General features: G+C 40.1%; 1 protein-coding gene across 1 annotated transcript in view; it reads right to left on the minus strand.

Annotated features, from left to right (window-relative positions):
* Positions 1 to 17073, minus strand: part of LOC120559567 (kelch domain-containing protein 8B-like) — a 146502-nt gene that overhangs the window by 17684 nt on the left and 111745 nt on the right. Inside the window, exon 4 of the mRNA XM_039801391.1 lies at positions 6924 to 7025. Coding sequence (XP_039657325.1) covers positions 6924 to 7025 — 102 coding nt within the window. The remainder of the gene's footprint in view (positions 1 to 6923; positions 7026 to 17073) is intronic.

Genomic DNA, 17073 nt, shown 5'->3' on the forward strand with positions numbered 1-17073 from the left:
TGATCCGTATACACACCAATAAAGAAAACTGCTGTTTGCAAAAAACGTAATGCAACACAAAGAATCTGCTGGGATGTTAAAGCATGTCCACAATGGTTGATGTTAGTGATATGAGGACGGATAAGGTATCTTACATATCTGATGGACTGTGAAAAAATGTGGAAATGAAAATACATTTAGTCGGGACTCAATATCATCTCCCGACGTTAACTCTCTGTGAAGTAATACAGCTTTTTCATCAACGGGATCGTCGACAAAAGGACATGATGCTGCTTTCTGGAACGGGCTTCTGAGGCCCGTTCCAGAAAGCAGGTTTAACAAACTCTGAGTCTAACCCTGATGTCTGAGTTGATTTACCCTGAGATGGGAAACTCTGAGTTTTCGGTTCCAGAACAGCTGATTTGAGTTGGTTCAATCAACTCGGAGTATGTTCACTCAGGGTTACGCCTCGTGCACAAAAGGCAGTATGAATGGAGCCATGATTCTACGATTCACCATGGTAACAACCACAAACAAACGGGTCGGCGGAAATACTCATGCGCACAAACAGCGAGTTTTAACATTTGAACATGCATTTCGTTCAAAAAAGCAAGACAGCGGCTGCTGCTGCAAAAGAGAGAGAATTGGTGTGGGAGAAAATTGCTGCTCGAGTCAATGCGTACGCATTAACAGTGTATTAATTTCATATTTAATCACAGTTAACTTATAATATTACTGGTGAAAACTGGAATTGAATTACACCTATAATTTCATTTAGGTGCAATCCTGCAGGCGAAAAAGTAAACTATAGCCTAATAATCCCATTCTGAGGCTGCAGCACCATGATCATTAACAGAACTATAATGTATAATCATGTATTTCTTTTTAATGGCTCTCACTGGTTTGTGTCCAGGGAACACGTTTAAAAAACGTTTCAGAGCGAGTCACACTTTTCTGACGGCTCTACAGTGGCTTTACTATTACAGTGTGATCCACTACACTGTTATAAAGAAAACTGCCGTTTGCAAAAAACGTAATGCGACACAAAGAATCTGCTGGGATGTTAAAGCATGTCCACGATGGTTGATGTTAGTGATATGAGGACGGATAAGGTATCTACATATCTAATGGACTGTGATAAAAAATACCTCTCAAATCGGTTATGTGGAAATGAAAATACATCTATAGTCGGGACTCAATATCATCTCCCGACGTAAACTCTCTGTGAATTAATACAGCTTTTTCATCAATGGGATCGTCGACAAAAGGACATGACATGTTTGAGAAAAAAACGTTTTATAATCTGCCTAACATAAACCAATACGTTTTATAGTCTGCCTAACATAAACCAAGATGTTTTATAGTCTGCCTAACATAAACCAATACGTTTTATAATCTGCCTAACATAAACCAATACGTTTTATAGTCTGCCTAACATAAACCAATACGTTTTATAATCTGCCTAACATAAACAATACGTTTTATAGTCTGCCTAACATAAACCAATACGTTTTATAGTCTGCCTAATATAAACCAATACGTTTTATAGTCTGCCTAACATAAACCAATACGTTTTATAGTCTGCCTAATATAAACCAATACGTTTTATAATCTGCCTAACATAAACCAATACGTTTTATAATCTGCTTAACATAAACCAATACGTTTTATAATCTGCCTAACATAAACCAATACGTTTTATAGTCTGCCTAACATAAACCAATACGTTTTATAGTCTGCCTAACATAAACCAATACGTTTTATAATCTGCCTAACATAAACCAATATGTTTTATTCATGCAAATAACAAACTGCATTAAAATGCGCCTGATACAGACTGAATGAATGAATGAGGAGGGAGGAGACTGAGAGAAACTCGAGGTTTCTTGAAGAAAACCTGCTCCCGACCAGGTTAGGTTCACAGGCTCAGTTTCCATAGTAACTGACTCTGAGGTGAAGTTACCTCTCTTTCTGAAACAGAAAACCCAGAGTTTCCCTCATCTCAGGGTTAACAAACTCAGAGTTTTCACTAAACCTGCTTTCTGGAACGGGCCTCGGGTCGTCGATGCGTCATAAATAAATACAAATACAAAAATGCAACAGTGGCGAGAAAAAACTCCCTTTTAGGCAGAAACCTCGAGTATGAATGAAGGTGGGACTTTTTTTAAATGCTAAATGAATAGCAGCAAGTGAGGTAGGCATTCAGACTTGTTCACCGGTGATGATCGGTAATTTAAACAATGCACTAGATTTAAATTTCAGTTAATAAAAAAAAAAAAGCACACCCGATGAGTGTAGCTGCAGACTCCAGTTAGCTGCCTGAACAACTGTAGCTTAGCGTGATTAATCTATGTAAAAACAATAGGCAGGAACTTGATCAGAAAACAAATGATAAAAGATCCTGAAACACTATACTTGATTTCCACCCCCACCCCATCCCCCCGCCCAAACCAGCTGGAACAAACTGCAATTGACTTGGTCCAACTTGGTCTGATCTGTCCTGATGAAAGATCAGGATCAAATTTCTTTATTGGAAATATATGCTGCCACTCAAAATAATAAAATGGTTTGAAAACAGTATCCTGGCTAAACATTGACATATACCTGTCTGTGATAATCCATCAACAAATATTCATCTGATCTTCACTATAGTGAAAATAATTTATAATTTCTGCTTATTTTACTCTCCCGAAATGAGGTATAATTTCATGTACAGTAAATGAAGTTTATTGACCATAAATTCAAAAGAATAAGTGTAAAAGTAGTGGTAATGAGTTGGAATGAAGTTGGCCAGAAGGTGCAAAATAGAATTGGGTGATCATTTTTACTTTATGCTTCATAAAAAGGCAAAACGGACCGGGTTCATTTTGCTGGGAGGACAACAAGTGCATGTTCGACGGGAAGTCAACACAAGGGTTAATCGGCGAAAAAACATTGTGAATCATCTGTTGCAGTCTGTGTTTTTTGCATCTGCAGCTCCAATATCAATTTCATCCTCTAATGTTTCCATCCCTATTCTTCAGCGTTACCCTTTCAGAAGCTCACAAGTGTTTATTATCTGTCTTTTCTGTTCATCTCTCTCTGACCTCCTCTCTGACAGCGAGACAATAACACAGCACTTTAGGTCTAAAGTAAGCCACAGCAAGCCTGAAGTACAGTTTGTGGTATGATGTATGCTGTACATAGCATCATTACATTCCCTCTTTACGGCACTTATTATATTTTAGCAAGTCAGTCACAGGACTCATCCTTGACCTTCTTTCTTGCTTCTTCCAGGTCTTTTGTAAATATGCGTGTAATATAATGTGTAGTATAAGCAAGGTATGTTTTCTATGGAAGTTTTGGGGCTTTTTTCCGTAAAAAAAATTACAATTCCATTTTGCAATTGGCAATTCAATATGCTAAGTGGCATTGGAATCCTCAATTAAGTTTGAATTATTTGACAAAAAATTATAATGAAAGCTCAATCAATTGCATTTCATATCGCCATGGCTTTTTGGTCTCTTTATCGAAATGTCAATTCAATGAGCGGCATATTTAATCAGCATAGAAATGGACATCAAGATGCTAAGTTGAAAAAATAATACTTTATCTATAGAGAAAGAAAGAAATAAGAGGTATACTATTTATCCTTGTGGGACACCGTTTTCAACAATCTTATGATTTGAACCAGTTGGGAGTAGAATCACCAAACCAATGGAAAGCAGCTCATTTAACAAAATGTTGTGATCAACAGTTTCAGAAGCCTTGGACAGATGAACAAAAAGTGCAGAAAACGTCTGCTTTTTCATCAAGTGAGTTAATCTATATAAAGAAGAATAGGAACATATATACAACTTATGCAAAGACTATTTTAATCCTTCATCCTTAACCTGAACTTTATAAGTGTGCGCACACAGACAGTATAACTGCATTATAGATGCATTTTGGTCTTTGTGGATGTATTTTCCTCTTGTATTTCCCAAGTCAAGGCAGAGGGTTGGAAATGTGCTATAAACCAGCTATGACTCACACACCCAAAATATCCCCATAGATTAGATGGTGAGCCAGACTCACAGCTGACACTCGCACAGAGAAAAATATACCATATCTAACTCTGTTCCTCTCACTCGCCCTCACGCTGGCATCTGCACACAAACACACACACACACACACACACTTCCATTCTTGTATCTCATTCAACCATCTCGCTTTCTCTGTCTCTGTTGTCGCCTCCTGATTTTCTAATTGTCTCTCTCAGCAGGACAATATTGGCATTTTCCTCTCTTTTCGCATGCACACGCACACACGCACACACACGGACACACATGTCCCTACACATTAGTGTCTGTCACTTTGAGCTGTGGACAAAGAACAAAACTATTTTGTATTAAGCCTACATGGGAATGTGTTAAACAATCTAAGGACTGAGGTATCAATCAATAAATGGAGAACTATTATGCTTTTCCTTATTTTTTGTAATCCATGTGAGCAAAAACCCCAGATTTCAGACCGTTCTGAAACAGGGATGCTATTGATCAACTGTTTAACCGTTTACTAATAGGAATGTTGGATAATTAATACTATACTATAATACTATTATACTAATAACTTAATATTATCGGTTAAACAGTTAAAAATAATATTACTACAACACAATAAAAAGTTATGTTTTTGGCATTGTAAAAAAAATACATTATACAAAATATACAATCTAATTCTTAACTGCAAGTTAACTTGCTAATGCTAACTTTTCACTAGCAAGTTGCATTTTGTTTTTCTTTTGTGGCTCTGCTAGACGCCGCTCACAGCAGAGAGCTACGTCACACATGCCACTATATTGGTAAGGACTGGCGGGTTAAATCGGCCATCCTACACACAGTGTATGCCAGGCAGACACACAGCTGACAAGTAGGGTTGGGTATCGTTTGGTTTTTTTTCGATTCCGGTGCTAAATCGATACTTTTAAAACGGTGCCGGTGCCTAAACGGTGCCTGAACCGGTACTTTTCAATAAAGTAAAAAAAAAAAAGAAGAAGAAAAAATATAAGGGCAGTAAACAACAGTCAGTGACTTGTTTATTGCTAAGGCCATGGTCAAAATTAAAGATTTAATAATAATGTAATAACTATAACAATAACTTATTTCACCAGTAAATTGCTGTTGAACCCCAGATGGGAAAAGGGTATTTTACAATTACTGTGAATGCACCACGAGGCAACCTGTTTTAAGTGAATGCACCGTCTGTGTTGTTTAATTCCGACAACGGCAGCTGCAAGTGAACGCACCGTCTGTGTTGTTTAATTCCGACCATATAAACATACTGTATATCTATGAATTGCGACAACGGCAGCTGCTGCTGCGCTGCATTGCAGACTGTTACATCCCGCTGTTGAAGTCCTCCACAGTGAAATACAGTCACACTTTACACTGTTTAACGTTAGCTGTCAGCATTTTACCGGTGTTTAATCCAGCTGCTAGCTAAAGGTAGGCTAACGTTAAATGCTGTCAGGTGTAGTGTAAAGTCAAGCACCGAAATGAGGCACCGAAACTTTCGTTCTTATTCGGTCTCGTTACTACCGTTTACGTCGGCACCGGTTCCCTATTGGCACCGAGTTTCGGTACCCAACCCTACTGACAAGTAATCTTGGTTGCAAATCTTAATTTCTCCCCAATTTTGGATCTCAGTCCTGCTGAATCATGTCCACGGTTGTGTAGTTTCTGGTCTCCGTTACACTCATCCCCGGCTGCAACGGCCCGTACAGAGACAGAGTGAGAGTGGAAAGCACCGATGCAGAGACCCGGATATGCTGACCAATCACAGCAGACTGGGCTTTTACGGGAGGGGAGGCTTAAAGAGACAGCAACCTGCTACAACATCTAGCATGTGCGTTGGTTGTGTGTTTATGTACAGAAAGACATTCTTGCAGAAATAGATGGCTTTTAAATCTGTCAATAGATGTCATTCTATAACTACCACATCAGTTTGTGTGTGTGTGTGTGTGTATATATATATATATATATATATATATATATATATACATACAGTACCAGTCAAAAGTTTGGACACGTTTTCTTATTCACTTGAATGGGAAAGCGTGTCCAAACTTGACTGGTACTGTATATATACAGTATATGAGTGTAATCTTGCTGATGCATGCAGGTGCACAGAAGAGGGAGTCAATCTCTGCTTAATAAGCATGTCATTGAGGATAAAAGCTGACCTGTGATTAATTTGTAGCATTGCTCAGTCTCTCTTCACACTATATTTACTTTAACAAATGCAGCTCAGCCAAGGAGAAAATGGAAAGTTAATGGAAAATTAATTTGGTTGTGTGTGTAAGCATGTGTATGATGTGCGTGGTGTTTGTGATGACTCAGAGTTTGCTGTTAGCAGTGAAGTCGGCATTAACAACTTCCCTGTCTGTAGGTGGTGGGGTCTTTTATTATCAAATGAAGCCAACTGTAAGTATACAGGGAATATCTGAACATATTTTAAGTTACCTAGTAATAGTAATAGTAGTATTCTTCAGAAACAACCATATATTTTTTTTACCAGGTAATGTTTTAACCTTTACTTTGTGCTTTAGAAAGGGTATCATCATAAACACAAATGGGTTATGTGATTTAAAGGGGCAATCCACCGATTTTACACATGGAAATCAGTTCATTTGTCCTACATTATACATACCATTATGACTACACAATGTAAAAGTGTTTTTTAAATGTTTGAGAAATAGGTTTTATTGAAACTACAACTCAATTGTATTTCATTATATACCCAAAAATATACAGTAGGGTAGAGCCGTTGTAAGGTATGTCCATGAGCAGACAAAAGGTGCTGCAACATTGGAAATCAATGACAGGATGACCTGTGATTGTTGTGTCTCTCATCCCTTTTTCCTGCATGGGTCAAAGCACCGTGCTGTATTTAATTGACAGAAAAGAACGGATGGAGGTGCTGACCTAGACCACCAGCTGCGATTACCCTTCCTCCCAGGCATCCTGCCACAAAGTCAGCCCTCTTCTCCCTCATCCTGGATGTTCGGCTGGGTTTGATCCAGATACCTGTCAGAGACGAGATACTGTCAGTCATCTTGGAACAGGTCAGTCAACCACAACAGAAGAAACACAGAAGTTCCTCATTGCCAAAGTATTTAGAAGAAAAACAAAAAACAGCTATATGTTGACACCCAAACACAGAAACTCTTTTTTCATATTCAGAGTTAGGATTTTGATAGTCTATATCCTCGACATTCCAAGAAATTCCTTCCACTTTCTTTGTGTTGAAATTTTAAATTTGGTGGATTGATGAGAACTATTGTTGACAGGGTAAATTGAGACAGCTAGCTAGACTATCTGTCCAATCTGAGTTTTCTCTCACTCTGTGCATCTCTGTACTCCTTCAGAATGCTTTGGAGGAGGGTCTGGCAAAGTTCAACTACTGCTGGACAGAGGAAGAGAGAGCAGAAGACGGAAGGGAGAGTGAGAGTAAGAGACGGCAAAAATGGAGTACATACAGAGATCTGTATTTGACAGCACAACAAGGTGCACCTCAGGACCTCCCACACTCTCCCCCTTTACCCTCCCTTATTCTCTGGCTTGAAACCCACTACCCAACAGCAGATATTTTCTATATTTGCGACAGTGATATGTAGTGACACATCCACTTTCCCACTCCTCTATGTCTCCTCTGCAAAGAGCCTCAGTGCGGGAAATGAGCTGCATATACATAATGTAAATGAATGCATAACGCTGTAAATGATAAGATGCAAAGTACCCATCACTGTGAATGGTGGTACTTTTCTTCCTGTGCTGCAGCCTACCAGTTTTAAATTGTAGTTTTTCACTCATGGATGAAAACCATGGATTTTTGAAAGGGAGGAGGGACATATTTCCCCCCTTATTATACGTCTTCAGTTTCCCTACAATCAGTGTTTGTTGTTATCAGGGTAAGACATGTGACATGAATGCCTGTCCAAAATATCAAAGCTATCCATCTAGTCTCGCTTTGCCAGACCTTCCTCCAAAGTGCTGCGGAGGAAGATCTGGCTAGTCCACAGCATTCCGGGATGGGAGAAAAATGTGCTCTGGTTTATTGGCATTTCTTTAAACCAATCACAATTGTCTTGGGCGGTGCTAAGCACCGGACTCAATGACAGTGTCTCTGCAAAATAGCCTGGGGAAGGAGCTTGTTTTGGTGGAACATGTGCTCAGTGAAAAGTTGTTTTAGTCGTGCAACAGAAAACTCCGATTGAACAAATAGTCTAGCTAGCTGTCACAATTTACCCTGCAGAGATCTGAGGAGCAGTTAACTATAGTCCTCATAATTAGACTGGAGTTTAGAATGCCAACACAAAAAAAAGAGAAGGTGACGGACATCCGGACGAAATTAAGGGACATCCGGCGGATCTTCTGGCTCCACCTGAACAATCCCTCTAAACATTGTTGAGACATTTCACTCAAAACAAAAATGTCAAATTCATGGTGGTATTCCATCCTACGTCGTTTGAATGTAAGTCGGTTTGGACAAAAAGCAGCAAATGGATGTAACACAAATGAAGTTGTGTGTATCTTTCTAGCTAGCATTGCTAAAAACATATCGAGACAGAAACAGTGCTGTAGTTGGGGTTAAGGCATCTCAGTACATCATTTAGGAAGTTGGGTAAAATATATCAAAACGTCTGCTATGCTCCCCCTGCCACCATAGGTACCCTGACTGGGATAAGCAGCATGATAGTAGATAGAGGTATGGGTGAATGGATAGTTGGATGGGTGAACAAATGAGTTGTCAATAGCACGATAAGCTTAGTTTCACATTAGTGTCAGAGGTGCAGGCCACTAAATGGTCACCAGAGATCAGTTATCTCACCTAACAGAAAGCTGTGTGTTTTTAAGTTTACTTTGACTGCTGCAGCCAAGCCTCCGAGCACTGGGGACACAAACAGATTGCCAAATTCCACTTTGCACCAAACACTGAGCACGGCAGAGGGCAGAAAAAAAAGTTCACGATTTTTTAATTACATTTTTTTAAAGGGCATGTGTTGTGCTGTTCTCTGAACTTTCATGCATACATATTGCTGATATTTTCCTGTTAACAAGACTTCCTGAACTGCTGTTCAGAAAAAAAAAATTGTTATGCATCGCTTGCCAAGAGAATTAAAAGAAAACACTACTTCGGTGAACACATTCTCATTTCTCTTATTCAGCAACAATGACAGAGAAGCATTAGAGGATTAAAAAATAAGCTCTCATAACAGTAATGGGATCAACACATTTTCAAAAATGTTCAAAACCAGATACAATTTGTTTTCTTGGAGCGGAGAGGAGGTGAGTAAACAAAAGAGGAGAGGTAGAAGAGAAGAGGGAGGTGATGGGGAGGGGAGGAGGAGAGGAGAGGAGAGGAGAGGAGAGGAGAGGCATGTTTCCGATGTAACAAAAATGGGTGGTGAAGCTGCTGTAGTGCTGGCTGTAGGAAAAGTAGCTAAATGGTAATCTCTGAGTCAGAAAAGGGGAAGGCAGAGCCACCAGCAGCTCACTAATAGATATGCTGGCTGCAACACATCAGCTATTCAGCCGTGGAAAATGGAAAGGCCAGATAACATGCAAATATAGTGCAGCTATACGGGAGGAGAGGAGTGAGGAGTTGAGCTTTCAAACAGGCATGCAAGCTTGTAACTTTTTCTGTTTTGCTCTTCTTCCCGGTGCCGTCTGTAGATAATTTGGCAGAAATAGCCATGACAGTGTTGTCGTCTGTGTTCAGTTCAGCCTCTGCACTTTTTCTCTGATTGACTGTGTGTGTGTGTGTGTGTGTGTGTGTGTGTGTATGTGTGTGTAAGTTATTGTTCATTTTTATATGAACAAGCAAATAGCCTAAGTTAGATGTCCAAATATGCCTTTAAAATATACTAAATACCGAAACAATTAACAATTCACGACTAAATGACTGATTCGTCTCTAAAAGCTGTTTCAACATGAGTTTAAAATGACCCTCAGTTGATTAGTCTTTTTTCAGATTTCTGTGGATAAGCAGTTCCACATATCGATCCAAACAAAAAGAAAATGTCTGTCCAAAGGAGGTTTTGCGAAAGAACCTGTTAACGTCCCTCATACAACAGATGCACCCTGGTTACTGAGCCAGAGAAGTATCATCGTGTCACTGAGCACCTTAGAACTCTGGTTAGTAAACTGGTTAGTTAATGAAATTATCAAAACTTGGGATACTTTAATTAATTAGCATTACACGTAATATTGTCAACATCACAATGGAGTTTAAAAAACAAATCGATGCAGCAGAACCTTTTATACATTTTATAATAACTAAAAACTAAAGTGGAATTAACTATCAATTTATCGTTCATTAATGATGGTTATTACAAAGTGTTTTTACCGATTTAATCACCGGGTCCGTTTGTTTTGGAGAGAAGGAGCTCCTGAACCATGCACACCGAGGGAGTCTTAACCCTTTGAACTCTGCGATAGAAATGTGATGTCATTTCCTGGAGTATCTTAAAATGCTTCATATCCCTAAAACATATACCAGCTAAGCCGAAAGGTTATGTAAGTCAATAAACCAGAATAACTAATACAAGTATTGAAATTGGGTCATAAATAATGTGATTTCATGAAATTTTACTAAATATATCCACAATAATCCAAAGGATTTGTCAATGTAGAAACATGAACTAAATATTTCTTAGCCCTCCAAAAGTTATTTAAACTCTGTCAATTTTTTAGTTGTTGAGATATGCTCATTTTTATGCGCAGAGTGTAAAGGCGTTTTGATAGTTTCATCTGCAACAAAAATTGTGTCATTGGGTTTTGCAGCGGATGTCACATGACGTGATGACGTCCCCGCGAGTAAACACGTGACGAGGTTAAAGACAGAAGCCGTAGCTTTCTGCTGCAGAAAGAACGGACGCTCTGTTATGGTTTTTATTTTAGATTGTGCCATGGTTGTATGTTTCTGTTTCCTGTTTTATTTTGGTAATCTGGTTTTTCTGTCTTGTCTGGTCTTGTTTTACTTCCTGTATTGTCTTTTCCCGCCTTTTGCGATTGTCTGCTCCGCCCTGATGTCTTTTACCTGTTCCCCAGCCCTCGTGTCACCTGTCCCTTGTTAACCCTAGTTTACTTGTTGTATTTAGTCTCTGTGTGTTCCTTGTCTTGTGTCGGATTGTTGTGCCATTTAGGGTTTTGCGGGTGAGTTGCTTTTTTTTTCTTCCTGTCGCTGTATTCCCTGTGGTTTTTGATGACTTTGGTTTTCTTGTTTTTGCCTGCCTGTTTGCCTTAGGACTTCCTTTTGTCGTTTGCATCATTTGCTATTAAATCCTAAAAAAACTATTCACTGCCTACCGTCTCTGCATTTGGGTCCACTACACTCTGAAACCCTTCGAACAGATCTAACAAATCGTGACAGATTGAAAGAGAATCATATAAATGATCTCCCGCGGCCGTCGGCGGAAGCTCCGTTCTCTAAGGGTTAACTACGGTGGCCCTGAAGTGCAAACCACGGCAGCAAATGCCACAACACGACAGCAAATGCCACAACACGACAGCATTAGTAAGATTGAAAGAGGAAGGGTAGGTACATATTAGATCCTCGTCCTGATTGGTTCCACTGTGTCATTTACAATGGACGCTGATCTTCGTCTGTAATTTACAAATGGGTCCGATAGTTTTTTTTTTTTTTCATTTGAACCAAGAAATGATCAAACAGAAAAGCATGTATTTTTTTCCTTTTCAATTCAAAAACAAAAATTAAAATGCAGAGCCATATTTCCATTTTTGGTTTCTGATTTTGAAAAAGAAAAATGAGAGAATGACATTATGAGAGATGTCACAGAATGGCCATTCTAAACGCTTGGCTTTTATTTTGAAATACTTCACTCCACTTCACCTCACCCTCCTCACCAACCCAAACGTTACAGCCGTGAACCGAAAGTCTATTTGCTCCGCTGGTTCGACTCTCTTCGGGCGAAGTTGTCTGCGGCGGGTAGAGACAGGGAGGCAGGGAGAGAGGGTAATAAATACATGTGGCATTATGAAATAAAATTCCCCCCCAAGCATTATCAAGAGCACAGGTTTCCAAAGTAATTTTAGCCTGGGCTAAAAGCAACACTGGTAGGCTATGCTGGCGCTGTTGCCTTGGAAATAACAACATCCGGTCTCTGAATATGAAAAAACAAACCTTTTTTCATTTCTATTTCCGAATGATTTTATTTTTGTTATATGAAATAGAAAATGAAAATCACAGCATATTTTTAATTTCTCCCATCCCCTTTTGACCATGAAAAGGAAAAAAATGCCTTGTATTTCAATTTCAATTGTTGTATTTTAAAACGAAAATCAAATAACCATTCGTTTTTTGTTTTTTAAGTCTGTTTATGAAATGAAAATCAAATGAACGAAAAAGTACACGGACCCCAAATCAGAGCATTTTTTTGAGTTTGGTTTTCTCTTTTTTTCTTTTGAGTTTGGTTTTCTTGTTTTTGGAATCGTTTTTTTAATTTTTTTTTATTGAAACAAATCAGGAAAAAAAATACTATTTCTGTTTGATCCTTTCTTGGTTCAAATGGAAAAAACAATGCAACCAATCATAACGAGGATCAGTGTCTAATATGTACCTACCCTTTCCGTTGTAGTCTGACTAATGCTGTCATGTTGTGGCGAAATGCTGTGGTGTTGTGGCATTTTGCTGTCGCATTGTGGGATTTGCTGCCCTGCTTTGCACTTCAGGGCCACCGTAGTTAACCCCCTGACCACTATAACTTTATCAAATGATAGTGTGAGAGAGAAAACCCGCGTGCCTGCCCTGTCACATGTCTATAGCACAGCCTCTCACAAAGCCTGTCAAGCAGAAAGCTACCAAGAGACAGAGCGAACCCTTCTACCATACAAAAACAAAACCTCACATGCAGCATTACTCACTGCTGCTTTAACCTATTAGAGGACAAATGAGGTGCCTCGAGGAAGGGAATGCCGCCATTCATCAGCAGAAATGATTAATTCTATTGCCCCAGCCAACTTGAAACTTTGGGGAAAAGGAATGAGAAGGCAATAATTTCATTTGGCCAATAATCCTTTTGTTCCTGGACTAACTGACTGCTGGGGCTGCGCACACAGACAGAAAGGCCGTTGAGTGACGTGTGGGGCAGACATGTGTCTGGTGGACTCAGCTGGAGGAGAGGAGAGTGTGTTATTTAAAGCTCAGAATCAATCCTCTTCATTTTCCTGTTTCGCCCTCCCAGACACCAGCACTTCCCTCTGTGCCCATTGTGAAGCTCAATAACACACACACACACACACACATTTTTTACCTATGCATAGAAAAACTCTGTGTCTCTGATACACACACTTGCACACACATGCTACATCTGCCCTATGGAAGGATGCGGTTAGATCCCACCACCCCCCATTTCCAAATTTAATCACAGGGTAGAAAAGGGAAGATATTAGCAAGGAAAGGAGGTAGTAATGGCAGCAGCAGGCCCTCTCTGGGATCACATTCTGATAGATGTGCTTCGCATATTTCAGGCAGAAATCAAACAGCTGCACCGCTTGGATCACATCCATCCATCCATCCATCCATCATCATTCGCTTATCGGGGGCCGGGTCATGGGGACAGCAGCTTAAGCAAGGTATTCCAGAAGTCCCTCTCCTTAGCAAAGTTTTCCAGCTCTTCCTGGGGAACCCAGAGGCATTCCCAGGCCAGATGAGATACATAATCTAGACCCAGGACACACTGGGTCTACCCATGGGTCTACCCAGAATGTATATGTAACCAAAAGTGAACTTGGTGTTTTTGGGCCCTATCTTGCACCAGGCGAAATGTGCGCCGCAAAGCCTGACGCAACTCTCTTTGCTATTTTAAGACCGTCCAGCGGCCACGTCATTTAGATGGCAAATGCACCAGTGCCCATCTGTGCGCCCATGGGCGTGCTGGTCTTACAGGGAGGTGTGTTCAGGTGAATTCTTGGCATATTGCTATCTTGAGGCAGCAGGAAGTGATCGCGCCATTGACCAACAAAAACCTGGTCTAAAGTCAATAATGCAGCATTTCATTGTTATTTTAACAGCGCATTAGTAAAATGCGTCTAGGCTCCTGCACCACGCGTGCACACTATGCTTGTTACACACACAGGGACGCACAGCAGCACACAAACATGCAAAAAAAAATACAAATTACAATGTGAAATAGTATTATGATATGATCTGCTCGCACACTTTCACTTAACGCATGAACAGATCAGTTTCTTCTCCTGAAAATCTCTCCTCCCTGCTTAGCAAATCCACCATCATAATAGCAATACGCCAAGGTACAAACGTGCCTGGCTTTTAAAGGGAATGGGAGATGACGCTCTGATTGGTTTATTGCATGTTATGCGCAAAACACACCTATGAATTAATGAAGAGACTAAGTACAACCCTTTTAAACCATGTGCCCAGCGCACGGACCCTTTTTTCCGCCGTGAACTAGCTAAAGTGGATTTGGACACGCCCTAAACGCACCAGTGCCAGGCGCTTCACACCGTGCGCTTAGATCGCTAAAGTAGGGCCCTAACTGGCAATTTCCACCGGTTACGGAACGGCTCCGGAACGGCGGCGGAGTCAATAGGTTTCCATTAAAGTCAATGTGTGCATTTCCACTGACTGCAGAACGGCTGCGTTCCAACGGCGTCCCAGCTCCGGCGGTCCGCAGCCCTCCGGAGCAGATACGCAGAGCTTCTATTTTTGCCGGACGCCGGAGAGCTCCGCAGCAATTCAGCACAATTCAGATTGTGCGGGACAGGAGGTCGAGCACAGAAACAAAATAAAACATCCGGTTCATTTTCTAAATAGAATACACCGTGCTCACGGCGGATCATATTTCCCTGCACTACACCTTGAAAACACAGCACAGAGCCGTTTCCCCTCTACTCCTCTGGATGGAAACTAACTGTTGTTGGTTTTGTGGTTCTAATTCGCGAGATCTCGTGGGTCCTCGTGACTTCAGCTGTCAGTCACGGCCGCAGCCGTTCCGCAACAAATCCGGACCTGGTGGGTATCGACGGACGGCAGAGCACGGAGCCGTTCCGCAGCAGAGCCGCTCCGCAGCCGTTCCGCAACTGGTGGAAATTAGGAGTTAGCGTGTTTGCATGTTAGTCACTTACTGTAACCTTAAAAGCCCTATGCTGTTGTGAAAACATAATTAAGATTAATAACAATCATAATTCTAATTGACCTATATTGTGTGGCCCATAAGGAAAAATAAATTACTTTTATAGTACTTTAAATAAGGTGGGTTATGTCACGGTTAGAATCATTTCATGTTGGAGTTGTGCACCATAATAATTCATAATTAATCCCCCCTTAAAACCATAGAACTACTTGAACTGGTTGGACGTAGTCGAGGAGATACTCAACATGGAAAGACTGACGTATATATTGAGACTTCAGAAAGCAAAATATGATAAGAAATGCAAAAAATGGACAGAATACCGATCACAATAGAGTCACCACCAAATTTTTGATGTCAGAGACATTTGAGTATTAATACTAAGAAAATGTACCCCACTGACGCTGTGCTGTGTTCTTTCTTCTTTATTGTTTGTACTAACAATCAATAAAATCTGAGTTTAAAAAAAACAAAAAAAAAACATAGAACTACTTGAGTGCACACATTTCAACATTACATTTGTGATTATGATTCATGCTAAATTGAAAAATGATTTACATCATGAGGATATGATTTGACATGATTTAATCTAGAATGCAATATATTACCATTAAGATAATTCACAACAGTATTCACCACTCAGACATACTCGACACTAATCTCAGCACATGAATCATCACTGGAAGTGTTTGCAGAAGGAAGAGAAATGACCTTGATATATCCAAGATGTTGAAAACAAGCTTGATGTGTTTTGTTGTCCCCACACACTCGGCTGAGTTACATCAAGGTGGAATATATCTGCATCTGTTGGACTGATGGTGAGTCCACACCCAGCTGTACAGGCAGGTAGGATGAGATTTCATCAGACCAATGTAAAAAGAAGTAGGCGGCTTCTGAGGTGCTAGCAGTCATTCAGCTTGCAATAAGTAAACTAAAAAACCAAACGAAATGCTGTCAAACACCCACATCCACACAAGCTGTTGGTAGAGTAATGTAACAGGCAAACAAGCAGGCAAGCAGCGGATTGCAGCAAGTTAAGCATGACCGCATTTTAATTAGCAAAAACTAATATGGAAATAATATCAGTCAGCCAACCAGTAAGAATGGCAGCAGGCGGATGCAGGCTTTTCTTAACCCTTTCATGGGTTTTTATCCACTGTTTGATACAGCAGATGTGTGTTAGGATATCAAGTTGAAAAGTTATCACTCGGCTGAAGCACCATCTGTTAGACCCGAAAAAGTCACCAGGGAGCGCTGAGTTTTACATATACTACGTATAGATTTTTTCAGTGTCTTCCTTCCACAGAGTTAGTGACAGAAAAAAGTCTCTTGGCATGTGGCCTGTTCATGGTGGAGTTTCTAAAAGGAATCGTATTTTTATCCACAGTTGTTTTATGGATGGTTGCTCCAGACTGAAATATATCAACTGTTGGATGGATTGCCATTACATTTAGTTCAAGGTCAAGGTTTCTGTTTTTGTCTCCCTTGGGAGAAATTTGTGTTGGACAAGGGCAAAATGCTGCAGACAAAAATACAAAAACATAGACAACGTCCAAATGATCAACTCATGGACCACTGCTACGTAAAATACATACTAATTATTTGAAGCAAATACACACTGCTCATCCATGCATAAAGATAGATAGACATTTATCGTCCCATGAGGGAGATTTGTTTTCACATACTGCTAAGGTACCGACCACATTCAGCATGCCTGTACAGATATTCTCTTCAATTATAAGAGCATAAGTACACTTTGGGGACAGCATGACATTTAATGACGTGACTTTTTATTTCATACATCATCACACATAGCTGCAAAACCGATGACATTCCCATCAGCCTCAGCTGTACTTTGTGTTTAGTGTTAATTAGCAACTGCAACAAGAAAACATTTCCCATGTTTTTTTGTAACTGGGACATCACATTACATGCTGCTTTAAAAGCCTAAAAACGTTTTG

Source organism: Perca fluviatilis, chromosome 5 (assembly GCF_010015445.1).
Source record: "Perca fluviatilis chromosome 5, GENO_Pfluv_1.0, whole genome shotgun sequence".
Taxonomy (NCBI): Eukaryota; Metazoa; Chordata; class Actinopteri; order Perciformes; family Percidae; genus Perca; species Perca fluviatilis.